The sequence below is a fragment of the Theobroma cacao genome, chromosome 9, assembly GCF_000208745.1.
Source record: "Theobroma cacao cultivar B97-61/B2 chromosome 9, Criollo_cocoa_genome_V2, whole genome shotgun sequence".
NCBI classification, from domain to species: Eukaryota; Viridiplantae; Streptophyta; class Magnoliopsida; order Malvales; family Malvaceae; genus Theobroma; species Theobroma cacao.
In genome coordinates this window covers 8359695-8376378 of record NC_030858.1, presented here as the reverse complement: position 1 = coordinate 8376378, position 16684 = coordinate 8359695, and the positions used below count along the sequence as shown (strand labels likewise).

At 34.5% G+C, this 16684-nt stretch overlaps 3 protein-coding genes across 8 annotated transcripts; 1 reads left to right on the top strand and 2 right to left on the bottom strand.

Annotated features, from left to right (window-relative positions):
• LOC18588942 (pentatricopeptide repeat-containing protein At5g11310, mitochondrial) lies at positions 4656-9700 on the bottom strand. 5 transcript variants are annotated; one of them, XM_007013692.2, is made up of 4 exons: positions 9154-9700; positions 6512-8237; positions 5770-5953; positions 4656-5205 (listed from the first exon to the last, which is right to left on the bottom strand). In XM_007013692.2, the coding sequence occupies exons 1-2, from the start codon at positions 9698-9700 to the stop codon at positions 6997-6999; spliced, it is 1788 nt and encodes a 595-aa protein (XP_007013754.2). In that variant the 3' UTR covers positions 4656-5205; positions 5770-5953; positions 6512-6996. The 5 variants fall into 5 exon arrangements, with proteins under 5 accessions (XP_007013754.2, XP_017981987.1, XP_007013756.2 ...); XM_018126498.1 differs by having other exon boundaries at positions 4656-5074; XM_007013694.2 differs by having other exon boundaries at positions 4656-5953.
• On the top strand, positions 9895-11933 carry LOC18588941 (photosynthetic NDH subunit of subcomplex B 3, chloroplastic). Its single transcript, XM_007013690.2, has 6 exons — positions 9895-10155; positions 10269-10382; positions 10484-10537; positions 10711-10773; positions 11072-11134; positions 11727-11933. Exons 1-6 carry the CDS (start codon positions 9964-9966, stop codon positions 11763-11765), a joined length of 525 nt encoding a protein of 174 aa, XP_007013752.1. The 5' UTR covers positions 9895-9963; the 3' UTR covers positions 11766-11933.
• LOC18588940 (aspartate aminotransferase) lies at positions 12075-15556 on the bottom strand. Of its 2 annotated transcripts, none has more exons than XM_018128265.1 (9): positions 15316-15555; positions 15106-15153; positions 14859-14987; positions 14569-14631; positions 14013-14169; positions 13695-13801; positions 13504-13562; positions 13092-13200; positions 12075-12788 (listed from the first exon to the last, which is right to left on the bottom strand). In XM_018128265.1, exons 1-9 carry the CDS (start codon positions 15376-15378, stop codon positions 12336-12338), a joined length of 1188 nt encoding a protein of 395 aa, XP_017983754.1. In that variant the 5' UTR covers positions 15379-15555; the 3' UTR covers positions 12075-12335. The 2 variants fall into 2 exon arrangements, with proteins under 2 accessions (XP_017983754.1, XP_007013750.1); XM_007013688.2 differs by having other exon boundaries at positions 12336-12788; positions 14569-14628; positions 15316-15556.

Below are 16684 nucleotides of genomic sequence, written 5' to 3'. Positions count from 1 at the left end.
AATTACATGTGATATAAATTAAAATAGATAGGATGAAAAATAAATAACAACCTTAATTTTCTCTACTTTAATTGTCAATCCTACGAACCCTAATCATTACTAGTTGTCTTCTTTCCTTCTTTATTTATTTATTTTTCAATGAAATACTTTGTTTCTTGTCTCCCTTTTAAAAATCTCCATGCTCATAGAGAGATTCGCTAACACAGGAACATTATCTTCCACTTGCCTATAGTTCAATTAAGTTGTAGTAATGTTTAGAGTGTGCTACTAACGATAAAAATTAATGCTCCAAATTTCATAAACTTCTATAATAAGAAATTGGTAACGAACTAAAGATAGAAATAATCTTTAATGGTAAAATAGGAAGCAAGGTATTTATTTTCTCAAAATTTTCAAAATTATAGTGTCTCATTTCAATAAATTTTTTAAAAGTAAAAACAGAGTTTCAATTCAATATGTTAAATCGTAAAAGATGAATCGACGTTAATTTATATTTTTAAGTATAATTAGTCACTTAAGAGAATTTATATTTTTTAATAAAATCTTAAACTTGACTTAACACGGCAAAACCTCAACTAATGATGCCCTATTACCAATTGAAATCAGATTAGTTCGAGAGGGAAAATTGACTCAGGCAACATTAATCGTGAATGGAAGGTGAAAATGCTTAGAAATGAAGGGATGGGAAGGCAAAAAGCTCAAAAAAACCCAAAAGTGAAACCAAATTTTTGGGGGAGGAGTAAAAAGTAAGCAGGGAAATGCAGGGTTAAAGAGCAAAACACGTGCAAAGCAGGATTTTGTGGGCAATAAGGTGCGTCCAATAGGAGGAATATTGGGGCATTGATTCTCTTTCAAGTACATTTGTTGACTGCTCCCACCACCTTTGCCTCTTACCATTTGCCATTACCCTCTCGCCGTCCTTTTCCCCACTTCGGCATTCGTGTCAACCACTTCACTCTTCTTCACCAGTACATAAATCACTCAGCTTAAGCATCATATCTTCATCAGATAGTGCCTTCAGAATCATCATCAATAGAAGATTATTTATTTATTATTATTATTATTATTATTATTTTATTTTGTTTTGTTTGATTGATTGGAAAAAAATGATTAATTTCCATTAATCCCTAACGCAATGAGCTTATGTCTTCCAGATGTACGGTTTGGGCATGTGAATAACTTGTTGCTAATGCTCAAAGATGCTTTCCTGAAATTTCCTCTTCAAGATTTTCAGACATGGAAAACGGAAAGTGACAGCTCTGTTTCTATCCCATCTATTTTACCATTTGAGCCACACAAGTGTTACTTTCAGTTTTTCCACGTTTGAAACACCAGCTTGCCAGATGCTGAAATGGCAGAGCCACTCAAATCATACATGAAAAGTTGCTTTATTTTGTATGGTGATTCTTCGGCACTTTAGGAGTTTAAGTTCAATATCATTGCTCTATGCCCAAGTGCCCAACTTCGTTTTCTTTACCTAATTATAATTCTTTTACATATAGAATTTCATTGGATTTTGGGTTATACATAATTCTTTTTTTATTTAAGATATAATGTTTTACAAAAATTCTTGAACTATTTAAATAAATTTTTTTATAGTTAATTGTTGACTAATTATTATTAATTTAAAATATCATTTATCATTTTATATTATATGACATTGATATGATACTGTCATGAAAATTGAAAAATATGTCATAATTATATTATTATGTGACATTATCAACTATTGAGACGAAAAGACCAGAGCTAATGGAGGCCCTCATCCTCCAACAATTTTCAAACTTTTATAACTTATTTTTATTTTTGTGAAATTTTATAATTTCCCCTCCACAAAATTGTAAAATTTTTCTAACATATTTTTTTTAAAAAAATTTATAATTTTGTAATAAATTTTTATTTAATGAGATGCCTCACAACAATTAGTCAACAACTAATTTTAATAGGACTAATTTATAGTTTTGTAAGAAATATAAAATTGAAATTCCTAACATGATAATTAGTTACAAATTAGTAAATGTCATTTTCAAAAGGATCATGTGACAATTAAGCACCATGGTCGAGTTGACTTATTTTTTGTTGCTATAGACTTTCTTTTGCAATAATTGGATTCCAAATTTAATGAGAATGTAGGAGAGTTGCTCACTCTTAGCATATCTGTGAACTTTTAAAACGATTTCAAATTGTTTGATATTAAAAGTATTTGTATCATTGTAAATAACTATTACCCTAATGATTTTAGTAAGTATAATAAAATGCACTTAAATTATCAATTGGATCTACTCAAACTTGATATTTTTCATAATCAGCATTTGAAAAATGTATTTACACTTTTTGAGTTATATCAAGTGTTGAATAAGATGAGAATATCAAAAGTTTACTTTTTTATTAACATATTAATTCGGCTTATTTTGACGCTTCCAATTTCCACTACAACATCAAAGCATGCATTTTTTACTATAAAACTTATTAAGAACGAGACTCGTAATATAGTATTAGATGATTTTTTTATAAATTCGTTGATCATTCTCATTGAAAAGGAAATCATTCGAGATTTTGACATTAATTCAACAATAAATGTCTTCAACTCTATGAAAGACCATCGAACTCAATTAAATATTTCTAATCTTAGCATGCAATAATTATTAAAAAAATATATTTATTTTGTATTTAACATGTAGCTGGAGTTGTTTGTATAACTTTCACATAAACTTTTTCCATCTAAATTGTTTCATATTTTTGTTAAACATTTAACTTCTAATATGATTATTTTTTAGATATTATCTTCACCTCCAAACGCGAAATCTTGATTTCACCACTATCCACTATAACATGCAGGACTATACATCTGTCAGTTGTAATCACACAAACGATCGAAACCAATGGTTATGACCCTAAACGAATTGGTTATTCGATGCCAGTTGTGGCAACCAAGTTCCTCGACTAATTGGTTCAGTTGCTGGGGGTTCTCCCTTCTCCTCCTTCGAACTGACTGAAAAATCGAAGATTGATTTTTTTTTTTTAACTATTTTTAATATATGGGGAGAGGGGGAATTCCTATTTGAGCCTTCATTAATTCCCTGCCTTTCCCCCCATTTGCATCCCCTTCCCTGATATCGGTGCCTTTCTTTCAAAGTTCAAATCCTAGAATAAAGAGCTCCTAAAATCAAAAACCCTCCCCTCTCATCTTCACTTGTTGTCTACTGCTCTACCTCCAGCCGTCGTCGTGCCCCATCTACCCTCCTCAACCGCCTCAGCCTTTCTTACCCATTTATTTACAAAGGTAAAATGAGCCTTAATAGCTAAACTTTGTGTAATAAATGAGCCTCATTAACCAATTGAATCGTGGTTGATTTCAGTTTGATCGGTTTGTCGTGATGACCAATGGACTTTGGTCAGTCATCCTAAAGTATTGATTTGATCAATTTTAATTTTTCTTAAAATTAAAATTAATGAATATTTACTTTTAATAATATGTCAATATGTTACATCAGTATTACATGATATTAAATGATAAGTGATATTTTAATTAACGATAATTAGTGAATTGTTAAATATAAACGTTTATTTAATTTAAAATAAAAACATAAGATTTAATTGAATATAATAAAAAAATAAAAACTTATAAAAATTTATTTAAAATAATTTAAAGACTTTTTAAAATATTTTACCTTTATTTAATCATTCTATTCCTATCATCTCAATATTTAATTCCAAATTTTCAAAATTAAGAATTTTAAATTTTGACTCTTATTTTTTTTTTAATAAAATGAAGTATTTATGTGCCTGAAATAAAAATGAAAAAAAGAAAAAGCCAAGCTACATTGTTGCTGCGGGTCTCAGAAGGTGTACATTGAGATATTTATGCAAAGAGAGGACAGGGTTTGTGGTTGCATCTGATATTTATGGAGATAGGAACTCAGATCAAACAAGGATGTAATCATCTCTTCACCAACCTAAAAACTTTGTCATTTTTTTAGTTTCATTAATGACATGTTGGAATGGCCATAATAAGGATTATTTTGTTGGCTGGAAATGAGGTATGCTCTGTACATTTGCCTTTTTAGAATTTAGACGTTGCCATCAACACATGGAGGCCCACAATATCACAAGGACTATAGATAACCTAATAAAGGAATTAAACATTCTGATATGTTTGGTTGCGGACAATGGCTATTCTGCTTTTCTTCTTCTTAATTTTGTAAATTATTATTTAACAAAATTAATACATATTTATAAATTCATTGAGTTTGGAAATTAAAGTATATTATATATATATATATATATATATATAAAATTATTTTGATCTTCCAACATATAAGACATGGCATCAAGTTAGATAATCTATTTGTCAAAATAACAGACCCTCCACTATTGTTTTTTCCTTATCTGTTATAGGCTTTGTTTTATATATATTTATATTAACTTTCTAAATAAGGTTATAAATATAAGATGAGGCACCTAATCTAGCTTTACAAGGGGTATCCACCCTCCAATAATTTATTCCTTTATTTGGGTTATTTGTTAATTATGAAGTAAGATTATCATTGCAAGACCTCAGCTTTAAATCTTTCAGTCATCATCACTAAATATCATCTAAGCTAAGCATATTGATTACTAACTTTTTGAAGAGAGGTAAGAACCCTTAAACCAAATTCAAATACAAATTGTTGGGTGTCAATTCCTGAAAGATCTCCATCGTTTTCCTGTAGACAGTAGTACAATCTGATCCCTTTCAAACCAAACCTCAATAACATCAGATGTAACATCGACATCACAATTAGTTAGCTAGGTTAATACAATCCAAACCATGACAATCAAATCCCAGACTAATAATTTATACAAGTCCAGCATTTGCCCACAACTTATGATAAATTATTTAGGGGAAGATATCATTAGTCTACAGCTGCTTGTAGCAGGCAACCTTGAAAATCCTTTAGATGACAAGAGGAATCAGTGATGTAATACATGTGGCAATCAAACCCCACCAATAATAAGCCATCACATCTTGGATTGAAGGAATAAGTTACCCTATGTGTACGCAGTTGGTGATTCTTACACCCTTCAAATATTCCTGCATGGACCATATGTTTTTGTCAAAGTCTTTCAATGGGACATCAGACCCCACGCGCATTGTGTATCACATACTCCAAATTTCACCCTCGGTAGTGATGCAGATACATGAAGTTAATGATGACACGACAACTGATTCAGATTGATGAACTCAGAATTAAAGCTATAGCAAACGCAACAGAAACCAAAGTGTAATCAATACGAGATGCAATGAAATCAGTTCAAACCGCGTAATACACTAAGTTCAGAAGTATATACACAAAGTCCACTTAGTGAATAATAAAAACAAAAAGGTCGTATTTCTGATCTTTTGACATGCCTTGGACTTTACTCACTCCTATATTTTTTGCATTCAATGTTTCAAAAGGAAAAAAAAAATCCTAAACAGGATACATCTCTGTCAACTTTTCTCTCAATACTAAATCCAAAACACTAACAGGTACACATGCCTTGCACAAAATATGATTCAACATTCAACAGGCACCCAGCAGGTAGCAGGAAAACGCAAGTTTTGCTACAAACCCCTTTTCTGAGACTGGCCATTTGGAGCAACTAAATTAAAGCGTGATTGCTAAATAGTTGCTAACTTACAAAATGTTGACAACGGAGCACCAAATCAGGAAACATGAACATCAATGGATATCATAGTAAGCAAAGGTAATTACTGAAATGCCAAGGTTAATAACCATATCTTACCAGGTGCCTAAATAGCTCCCATTTTCTACAGTTGCACATTGTATAACAGAAAAACACTTGATACATTGAATACATAATCTGTCAAAGGCACAATGCAGGAGTGAAGTAAAACCAGCTTCCAATGCCCAGTTTCTAGCAGCTTTACTTAATATATTTTCTAAAACCACCTGAGACTAAATAATCCCTGTCAAAGAAATTTGTTTAGTCAGGACAGGTTCTCTTTTTGTTGGGCCAAAGTTTGAGAAAGAAATGAACAATTCCTATGATTATGGAAACTTTCCTCCTCAAAGGGTCCATCATGCAAGGATAATTCATATATACAAGATAATAGGGCCCATCAAGTTGAAAATGCAATGTAGGTGACTGTTTTGTCTATATAGGGCCAAAATTTTAAAAGAGGCCTCACTACTTTGAGCATGTAATGGGGCCAAAATTTTACAAAGCAAAAGAGAGCAAATAATTTTGGTATCTAATATGTATAACAGTTACATTGGAATAAAGAAATACGTATAAGTTTGGGAAAGAAATCTAGAGAATTAAACTTAAGGAAAAGGTGTTGTTAGCTTACTTGGTTTATTGAAACATCATCGACCGATTATGTATGCCAAGCTTAAAAGAAAGCATCACTATTCGAAAAGTTGTTTTATTCTCATTTTCTTAAAGTGAGGGAAGGGGAAAAACCCAAATATGTAAATAACAGGATTACGCAATTTAGAATAATCAAGTATAATTTATATCTTACCTGCATTCCACATGCAGTAGCCTTTCTCAAATCATTATTCAGCCTGTCCTCTGTGTTGCAAATTCCAAATCCAAAAATATAGATTTGGAATTCCATCTTGACAATGAAGTAGTGAAAACTGACAAAAGAAGAGATGGTCCTAAGTAATTGCCGCCTCAAAAATTCCTCCAAGTCAATTTCAAATAAATAGCAAGAGTTTAACACATTCAATTGGGATCCTCCAGCTTGCAGATCTCTTTTCTATCATTGTGTCCCCCACATCCCAATATGTGCAGTATACAAATGGTCTATCATCTTCATCAGACGGCTGGTGATCTTATACCTAAAGTTACACAAGCTTTCATATCAGTGTATCACATACCATCTTAATCACAAAACCGAATTCTCCATAATCAATTTCCAATAAGTTCCCTGGCAGATAACAGAAGTCATCCAACACCACTTGCATCAAAATTTCTTGAAGCCTTTTCTCGAGCTCTTAGGCCTTAACTATTCATACTTGTCTCTGTAGCTCCTTCCTTGATAATCTCAATCAACCGGCCTGCACTTGACACAGCATTTTCAGATAAAGTTCTATGCTTAACAAATTCTCTTGGATCCTTACATGTCTTTAGCATATCAGACATCGCTTCAGCTTTTCGCATGATGGATGTCCTCCTTGCTCGTGATGAGTCCTCATCTCCACCATATGTATTGGGCAATTTTTTGGAAGAACGGACAGAACTCATCATATCACATAGTTTACTTGCCATGTCAGTCATTCCCCTTTTCTTTAACTCATCATTCATTCTCTGGAAAGTAAGGTATTGTGGAGCCATACCCCTCCGTATCATGTCCTCAAACTCTCCAAAAGCATCTTCAAACCTATGCATTTTACAAAGCAAATGAATCAGCATGGTGCTAGTAGCCAAGTCCCTATCGTATCCCCTTGCTCTCATTTCTTTGCTGATTTGAACTGCCAAGTCCAACCTCTCCTCCTCAAACAACATCTTCAACAAAAGATGGTAAGTAAGCCGATCTAGAGTGTGACCAGACTCAATCATCTTTGTATAAAGATTCATTGCTTCCTCAATTTTCCTGAATTGCGAAAAGTACCTAAAGAAATAATTGTAGGTTGTAGGGGTTGGGATGAAACCCCTGCTAATCATCATCTTAAGTATTTTACTAGCCCCTACTAGATCTCTGGCCTTGCAATAACCTTTCACTAAAGAACTATACATAGAAATATTGGGGCCTGATTCACACAAAAAAACCCGTTCCATCATCCCCAATGCCTCCTTTAACCTACCTGCTTCCCCAAGTGCATCAATAATCGGATTATATACTTTCGCATTTGGCTCAATTCCTACTCCTTTCATTTCATCCACCAATTGAATTGCCCTTTCAACACGACGCATTGTACAGTATCCTTCTACAAGGGTACCATATGTTACAACACTAGGTAAGACACCCTCCTTCTTCATATCCAACCAAAGTCTCTCTGCATGTTTGAGCTTCCTTGACCGAAACCATCCATTTAATAGTATGTTATAAACCTTGATTGATGGAACCCAACCAAGATCTGTTTCCCTTTTTCTAGTGAGGTATTCCGATACCACCCTAACATGCCCTTCTTTACAAAGAGAATCCAACATTATTTCAAATAGGTTTGTTTCCTCATCAGAATTACAAATTTGTTCTAAACTCTTTGCAAATTCAAATGTACGAATAGCAGGCTGAGGCATACCTGCATGAATTTTCACTGCATAAGCATCACTAGTTCCAAAAGAACAATAAAATTCAAGCTTTTCCACTTAAACTGCTGACCAATTAAATGTCATACAACATACAAGTATGACAGGTTTAAAAAATAAGCAGGTGAGCACCACAAGTCTACAAGCATTACAACATACAAAGAGTGAAACCACAATAAAAACTACAACAAAGAGAATAAGACTAAACTAATCCAAATTCAAATGTTGCATTTCAAAATACATGTCCAAATTGGTCAGCCTTTAAAATGTTAAGTATCTTCATGAGAGTAGAAGCCAACCCAGTCCTGTACTCATATCACAAGGGAAAACGTTATTCATCCTAAAACTTCTATGCGAGCTATTTGCCCCCACCAGATGTGGCAATAATCTATGAATCATTATCCTATACACCAATTGTGAAGTTTAAGAACTTCAGAAGCGTGTTTATATGCTTAGGTTACCACGTATCCATAAAAGTAAATTATATTCCATTTGGTTGATGCTTCTGTTATTGCTTTAGGCCTAAAATGAATAGGAATGAAAAAACAAAAATTAAGAATAAATAGAAATCTAAAAGCAAATAGTAAAAATATCAATCAAGGAACCGGCTCAATAATAATTTTCATATGTATGGTTAATTGGACATGTGACCAGTAAATATACGTGCTGGCAAAATAGGATAATAACCCGTAATTTACTAGTCCAAATCCACTATCTTATTTATGGATTTGCAAAGTCATCAGCCAATTGCTACACCGTACCCTTAAAAACATCGAAAAATTAAAGCGCATGTCAGTAATGCAGATAGTTGACACAGAAATAGAATGGGGAGGCAAGTAATATTGCTCTATCAAACTTCCAGGCACAAACAAGTTCCAAGCTTTTTATGCAAAATGTCAAGGAAATTACCTGCGCGAGCATAGCGTCTAATCAAAATCACAAAAGTATTAACAGAAACCAAAGTGGAACCCTCCATTCCATCGCCAATCCGATCAAGAACCAAACTCCACGCGTCCTCAAACCCCCTAGCTTTACCAAGAACATTGACCATCGAGTCAAACAGCGTGGCAGATGATTTAAACCCAGGTTTCTTTTCAGCCCAGAGAAACAAATGATGCAACAACTTTGGAGAAGAATCAAAGCATTCGAATATTGCTTGGAGCAGGCCGGGATCTGGGTCGATCTCTGTTTGGTCCAGGGCGGACTCGAGAGACGACCCGGAGGTAATGGTTGAGTTTTTGAGGAGATTGGAGATGATGGAGAAATTGCTTTGCGAGAAAGTACGATTGGGAATTGGGTGAGGTTGGTTGCAGGGAGAGGAAGAAGGCGGTGGCCACTTGATTAGAGGGTTGCGTTTTTTGGAAAGCCATGATTGATCAGAGAAGAAGAGCTTTTGGAAGTGACAAATATTCAGAAGAAGAAAACGGTGTTGCCGCTGGAAGAAGAGAGCGTTCATTTTTTGCTTCGGCTTTTTCTCAAAGAATTTCAGGGGTTTAAGGTGGGTTTTAGCGGTTGTCTTTGTTGTTGGGTAAAGGCCCAAAGAATTTGGACAAATTTGAAGCCCAGTGAATGCTGGCCACAATCTAAAGAGCCTGTTAAAATTACCAAACTACCACTGCAGTTGAGGCCCAAAACGTTACAAGTCAACCGTCCCAGAGGGAAGAGAAGAATCGCAGAATTTGAAAGAACATCTGGGTAACAGAAAGTAACAGAAAAAAAATGGCTTCCCTGAACTTAACTAGCATAACGCCCCAACCAACAGGATTTTCATGGAACAACAACAGTTACAGGAACCCAACTATCTTTATTCCCAGGAAGAGACATTTTTCTGTTACATTGGCCACGAGTTCTCCTGAAACCAATTCACCAACTACAACAGAAAAGCCTGAAATCGAGCTGGAATTTATTGGGGTACTACTATGTTTGCAATCGCATGCAAAAAAATCAAACCCTTTTATTTATTTTATTTTACAGAAGTCTTAAGTTGTGGAATTTTAACTTTTGATGATGGTGAAATGTGGCAGCCGAATCCAGGAAGTGATGGGTCGTATCCAGTGGATAAAGCTAAAGCAATAAGTGGAGAAAAGTTGCTCAGAAACATCATGTTGGATAACAAGATTGAGCTCTATGCTGCTTATGTAAGTTGCTTTAAGAAATGGAACCTCTATTTGATTTTTTTTTCCATACGCTTTGGTTTTGATCCCTTTTTTAATGTTCCTAAGTTGAAATTTGAGATTAGGGGAAAGTGATGAACTGTGGAGGTGGTGGAAGCTGTGGAACTTGCATTGTAGAGGTATGAATTAATTAAGTACTAACGGTTAATCCTCTTATTCAATTAGTATAAGTTTTTTTTCTGACCTTCTTTCTGTTAATAATGATAGAAGCTTAATGTGGGTTGTTTCATTTTAATTAAAGCATCAAATTTTTATCACAATTGATTTGTGGTCTTTTTGATTCTCTTTGCAGATTGTTGACGGGAAAGATCTTTTGAATGAAAGAACCAATACAGAACTTCGGTATCTCAAGAAGGCATGCTTTCTTCTTTCAATATAGTATTTTCTTTCAAGACACTTACTCATATATATCAGTCTCAAAAATTGGTTAATGATCACTTTTAAGAAACCTTTCTCTGGATTATACCACAATGCCACAAGACACTTGCTAAAACAAGAAGAGTCTATAAATGTGTCCCTCTGCATGCATTACTTTGACATTATTTTTTCTTTTTCTTTTTCTTTTTTGGTTTTTTTTTGGGGGTGGGGGGGTGTTCTCCTTAATATAAGATGTAATTTGTCTATTGTTTGAAAACCACAATTCTAATGTGCAGAAACCAGAATCTTGGAGGCTTGCTTGTCAAACTATTGTGGGAAATAAGGAGAATTCCGGAAAGGTATGATGCATAAACTATTTTACTTGCTGTTGTCTTTCCCCTGCAAATGATTGGAGTGTGCTATATGTTGCTACCATACTGAAATCAGTCTATGGATAGATTCCTCATATTAAGTTAGAAGTTAGGGATTATGCATGTAGCTTTTGTTCCATACCCTTCTAAAATAGAAGAAGGAGAAAAAGAGATAGCATAACTCTTACTTTCATAATAAGTTGAAAAGAAATTATCCCAAGTCAGCGAGTGAGTTGGAACTTGATTCCCTCTTTGACAACACTGATGTTAACGTCTATGCATCATGGCTTAACCCTAGAACAAGTAAAAGTTAGGCATGTATGGCATGCATACTCTTTGTTTTGTAGGATGGCAAATGTATTAACAATAGGATGCTTAGTATGCAAACTTTAAAAAAGTTACAGGAATTAGTTTGTAAAATTACCAATTTCTCATTTGTTTAAAACAAAATAGTAGAAATGTTCTTGCTAAAGAATTATTCGCTGTCATATGGTTTGAGCAACTCAAGCAAAGTTTCTCAGTGATACGGTGTTAAATAAGATATCTAATGAGTCTCTATCTTTGCAATTGTTGGTTTTAGGTTGTGGTTCAAAGGCTGCCCCAATGGAAGAATGCATGAAGTGACTGTTCACATCAGGGATTCTTGGTAACCAATTTTAACATTCTACATTTGTCCCTCATATATCTTTTGTGTGAAATTTCCAAGATAGTAGTTCTAATTTGTGAACAATGATTGTACATTTATACACATAATGGAATTGGTCTCCTCCATGATCAGAATTGTAAAGCTGTTTGAGTTTTGCAATACCTGTCCTAGACTGTTTCATTAGTAGGTTTGAACTCAAACATGCCCAATGAAGCTGCTCCATTTTTTCTCATATCATTTTTAGGAATGAGCTGATTCGAGATATACAACTGCAATGTACTATTAATGGAAAGCCGCTATCTTCATGAATGTTAAAAAAATGTTAAGATACCTAAAATACCCAATTTTCACTTATGAGAGCAGCAATCTCTTGATCTTTGCTCTCGGAGGAAAATAAAGAAGAAAAATTGGAAAGTCGAAGAAAGCACTTAATAATGGTTATATAATACAAGAAGAAACCAAATGTTGTCATAACATGAAAGACACATTCTGATTCTGAAAAGATTTTCTCGCCTTCTGTTTAGAGCTTTCTGAATAGAATCGCTACTCCACCATGCCATATGTCACAAGTTCTTCCAGCCCATTCCTTAGTCTCTTTGCAGCAATATCACATTTTTCTTCTATCACTGCACCATATGTGATTCGAATGCACCCATTTACACCACATGCACTGCCTGGAAGCACCACCACTCCATATTTTCGTGCAAGCCAGCTAACAACTTCATAGTCATTCAGATATCTTTCTGGGAGTTTTACCCATAGGTAGATTGCTCCTTCTCCACCAATAACTGCATCTTCTCCTAGTGGAGAAAGAGCCTTCATGATAAGTTCCTTGTTTTTGGCAAGTGTTTTAACTTTGTTTTTGACCCACTCATGCCCGGCATCTAAGCAATAGAGAGCAACATGCTGTGAGATCATTGGAGCGCAGATTGCCACATTATCCTGAACTTTAAGTAACTGAATACGAAGATCCTCTGCCTCTAATGGATATGCTATCTGAATGCAACAAAGTACTGTTAGCCTACTTTCTCAACATTTAACCAGAATATCTTATCAGAATCAGATACACTTTCTATGCCATAACTTATTTCTCTAATAATGCTTGAAAGTAACCCAGTCTAGTATCACACAATAAAAATAGCTGCCATGGTGTCTGCTTTAAATCAGACAATATTTATAATTTGTGACTCCATGAAATAATGTAACTATGTAGCATATGTTTTCATTCTTTTTGCAATAAAAATCACTTCGCTTATTGTTATGAATAGATAGGCTACTGATGGTTGAAACTCTACTTACGTATCCAACTCGCCATCCCATCATTCCATATGCTTTTGAGAAAGAAAATAGATTGATAACATGGTTTCCCTCAACACAAGAGTGCTTTGAACTTCCATATATAAAGTACCTGAAAACATAAATGAGAAAACTAATCAGTCATTAAAATCAAATCACAGAATGACAGAGTGGAATTAGGAGTTCAGGCTATTCATATTGATTCCAGAATTATGGCAGGTTCAATCAGTTGGAAACTTGTCAGACTAGTTAACATATTCATCATATCAATTAGCTCAAAATCAAGTACTTTCTTCATATTATTTTGTCTTTAGAGAATCTACTGGGTGTATGATGAGGTGCTTGCTTGTTAACATTTTAGTAAAATGAGGCTTGGGATGTACACCATTTTAGTAACATTAAGTTAGGCACTTACTCGTATGCATTATCCACTACAAGCCAAGAGCCAGCCTTTTTACATATGTCCGAAATTCTCTAGTAGAAACAAGAAAAGCAATTAAGAAAGTTCATGGGAGTGGATAAATGAAAATTGAATACTTCTCATTGACACAGTGACTATGTGCGGATGTGTGCACATGTGTGTGAGAGAGAGAGGGAGAAAGAGACCTTGAGAAGAGGCTCTGGAATACAGTTTCCTGATGGATTTCCTGGATTTACAATAGAGACAAGCTTTGGAGTTGGTTTAGTTTCAGAAAGAATTCTCTCCAACCAATCTGCAAGAGATTGTTAACACATTTTTACTCAGTACTACTATACAAGAAATGTTTGCTGACAGAAGTCAGCCCCCTTTTATTTTTCTTCCTTTCTGTTTTATGATGAAAAGACATGCAAAGGGTAGGTGAACTCAAGTTTATGATATTCATATTGGAAAAAGCACTCTAAAAAACTAATAGCATTAAATGTGAGTAGTGCAGGCTTACAAACCTGCATCTGGCTGAAGTGTTTTGGGATTACTGGGACCAACTAGTATGTTAGTGATGCCAGTCATCCGGAATGACATGTGTGCATTGAAGAAGTATGGCGCAAATAGTACCACAGAGTCCGTAACGTCACATAGTGTAAGCACAAGATTTAAGAATCCCTAATCCTCAGAAATTTCAGGAAGCAGTTTAGAGTGAGAGCCAGAAGAGAACAACCAAACATTGAAATTAACATGCTAAGACATTCCTAAAGATAGTACAATGCTGTTATGATTTCAAAAACAATAGCACTTCATGAATAATTTTTTCATTACAATTACATGATTAATATTGTTAAAGTTAGGTCAAAAGAGCTTATAGTATGCAAATTGAAGTGGCATATCAAGAGTTTTGTTTGGACTGTTCAGTACATGTTTTCCTTGTACTTTCATTCATATTTTATTTTCATGGTAAAATTTAGACTTCAGTTCTGACCTTCTGTAGTATTTTGTGCATTAATGTGGCTATAGTACAGGGTTTTTCTTCTTTTGCTTTCCCATGTTGATAGAAAAAGTAATTACCTGATTTGAACCTGCTGTAACCATGACCGAGGAGTTGCATAATTTGTTCTCCTGGCACAGCTGCTGGCACAAAATTTTTTAATAGAAGGGAAGTATAAATTTATCTACGCTGAAAGCAACATTAAACAACAATCTTATTAAGTACTTTGCACTATCAAGTCATTAAATATTATTATGTCATATTCAGGGACTATATATTGAGTGAATCTTCTTTTCCATCATATATAAATGATTAATATGAAAAATTACGAACATTAAAAATTTTTATGAGCATATCTAGAAATGTGTACCTTCTTTGTCAATGCATCCTTAAGCTCTGGAAGACCTTCATGAGTGCCATAATTGCTAGTTGAAGGCTCCCATGCTATTTGCTTAACTTTCTCAAGAGCCTGCTCAGGTGGCTGCCAGTATACTGCTCCCTATAGCATTGCACATTCCATTCATGAATGAATCATGATCCCAGAGAATGGCATAAAAATCCTTGTCCTTTTCACGGACATTAATCAGAGGGAAAATGGAACAAGAGGCAAAATATACCTTCCCTAGCGGAATAGGATCTGTAGCTCCTTTAGTTAACTCTGGCATCTGCAAACAACACTTTGTTAGTTGTGGTATATAATCTTTATGTACTGATCATAAAAAAAAAAAAAAAAAAAGCAGATATAAAAGGCTTATATCCTTTTAAGTTCATCTTCTTTTCTTCAGTAGTTGTTGAACTCATCAGTTTAAACTCTACATGTCAAATACCTCCACCATGACTGGAACATCAGTGTCAAGAACACGAGTCGCAAGCTTTCCATAAGATCCCATATGAAAAATGTCTTTCCCTGTCACTAAGAGTATTTATTTCTAGCGAAAGTAAGTGAAATTTTAGAAACAAATGAAGATGGTCCTGAGATGAGTTGCATCTGTGGTGCATGTATATGCTACATACTGAATTCAGTTTCTGAGTACTATTGTTTTCTGCCGCTTGACATGTGATAGAGACTGGTATAACTGTCAAACAAAGGCCATAAAGGTCTAAACTCTCTGTTTTTATATTTGGTTTGCTAGAAGTAGTTATCTAATTATTGGAAAGAGAAGAGCATGCTATTGTCTTGTATAGGTGAATATTCAGCTTTCCCCTAGTCAAAAAAATGGGGTACAGTTCACATGCTCATGTCACTAAAAGTTGGCTATTTTTGCTCTCTCGGCGCCTTCTTCCTATTCAAATGTTCTTTTAATTTAAAAAATCTTTGCAGCCCAATTATTTACATGGTTTGCCTTCAAAACAGTAGAGCATTTGCTGCTCAGGCTCTTAGGTAGAATACAGTTTGTTGTTTCTAAACTCCTGCAAATTTAGAAACACCCATTCTGAAAGCAAGCAGTAGTAATAATAAACTAACTAGGGCTAACCAGAGCTGCATACCATTTTATATCTTGAATCTTGAGATCAGTTAAACCATATCAACCATGTAATCTACCTAAGTTTTGACAGGAAGCTTCCTCAAAGTAACACGAAAAGCAATAGATTTTACTTTACAATTCTCAATAAAGTAAGAGATAAAAACATTTAATGTGAACCAAACATATAACTTTTCGTTTTGGTGATAGTGGTGCAATGTCAAGTGTCAACTGTACGAGATTCAAAAATTCATGGGAATTGAACTACTTTATGATACAAAGAGGAGCCTAGAATCAGTGTAGGGATAAGGCTCAATGGACCCCCCCCCCATCCGCAATCCAAGCCTTTCCACTCTGTGGACTGCCACGTACAAAGGCAGCGCCAATGCTGATACAGGTAAAAGGGACTACACAACCCTTCATTTTCTTTTGCAGCTGAGTCACAAAAGGGACAGAACACTGAAGTGACCTGAGGCCTACTTGGTATGTATCTCTCAATTCCATGTTTTGATGCTTTGGGTGAAGCCAAACCCATGTTGTTCACCAACGAAAAAAAAAAAAGAGGTTTTCCTAAAAGTAGTTGTCCTTCCAAATTATTGATATGTGAACTTGGAATCTTGAGATTTTGAAAAATGAATTGATTTGGACTTACAAAACATGTGGCCATGGAAAAAGGTATTGCTTTAAATAACCAAAAAAAAACTTCCCAGAGCTTGAAATCGGTGACAGTCCG

What these genes read in the sequence shown, in the direction of transcription:
- LOC18588942 (XM_007013694.2), bottom strand. Translation starts at nt 9,700, where the DNA reads ATGAACGCTCTCTTCTTCCAGCGGCAACACCGTTTTCTTCTTCTGAAT. An exon ending in TAGACGCTATGCTCGCGCAG is followed by an intron (nt 8,238 to 9,153) that starts GTAATTTCCTTG and finishes AAATTCATGCAG; the next exon opens with GTATGCCTCAGCCTGCTATT.
- LOC18588940 (XM_018128265.1), bottom strand. Translation starts at nt 15,378, where the DNA reads ATGGGATCTTATGGAAAGCTTGCGACTCGTGTTCTTGACACTGATGTT. An exon ending in AACACTTCAGCCAGATGCAG is followed by an intron (nt 13,802 to 14,012) that starts GTTTGTAAGCCT and finishes AATCTCTTGCAG; the next exon opens with ATTGGTTGGAGAGAATTCTT. An exon ending in GTAGTGGATAATGCATACGA is followed by an intron (nt 13,201 to 13,503) that starts GTAAGTGCCTAA and finishes TTATGTTTTCAG; the next exon opens with GTACTTTATATATGGAAGTT.
- LOC18588941 (XM_007013690.2), top strand. Translation starts at nt 9,964, where the DNA reads ATGGCTTCCCTGAACTTAACTAGCATAACGCCCCAACCAACAGGATTT. An exon ending in GTGGAACTTGCATTGTAGAG is followed by an intron (nt 10,538 to 10,710) that starts GTATGAATTAAT and finishes TTCTCTTTGCAG; the next exon opens with ATTGTTGACGGGAAAGATCT. An exon ending in AACTTCGGTATCTCAAGAAG is followed by an intron (nt 10,774 to 11,071) that starts GCATGCTTTCTT and finishes TCTAATGTGCAG; the next exon opens with AAACCAGAATCTTGGAGGCT.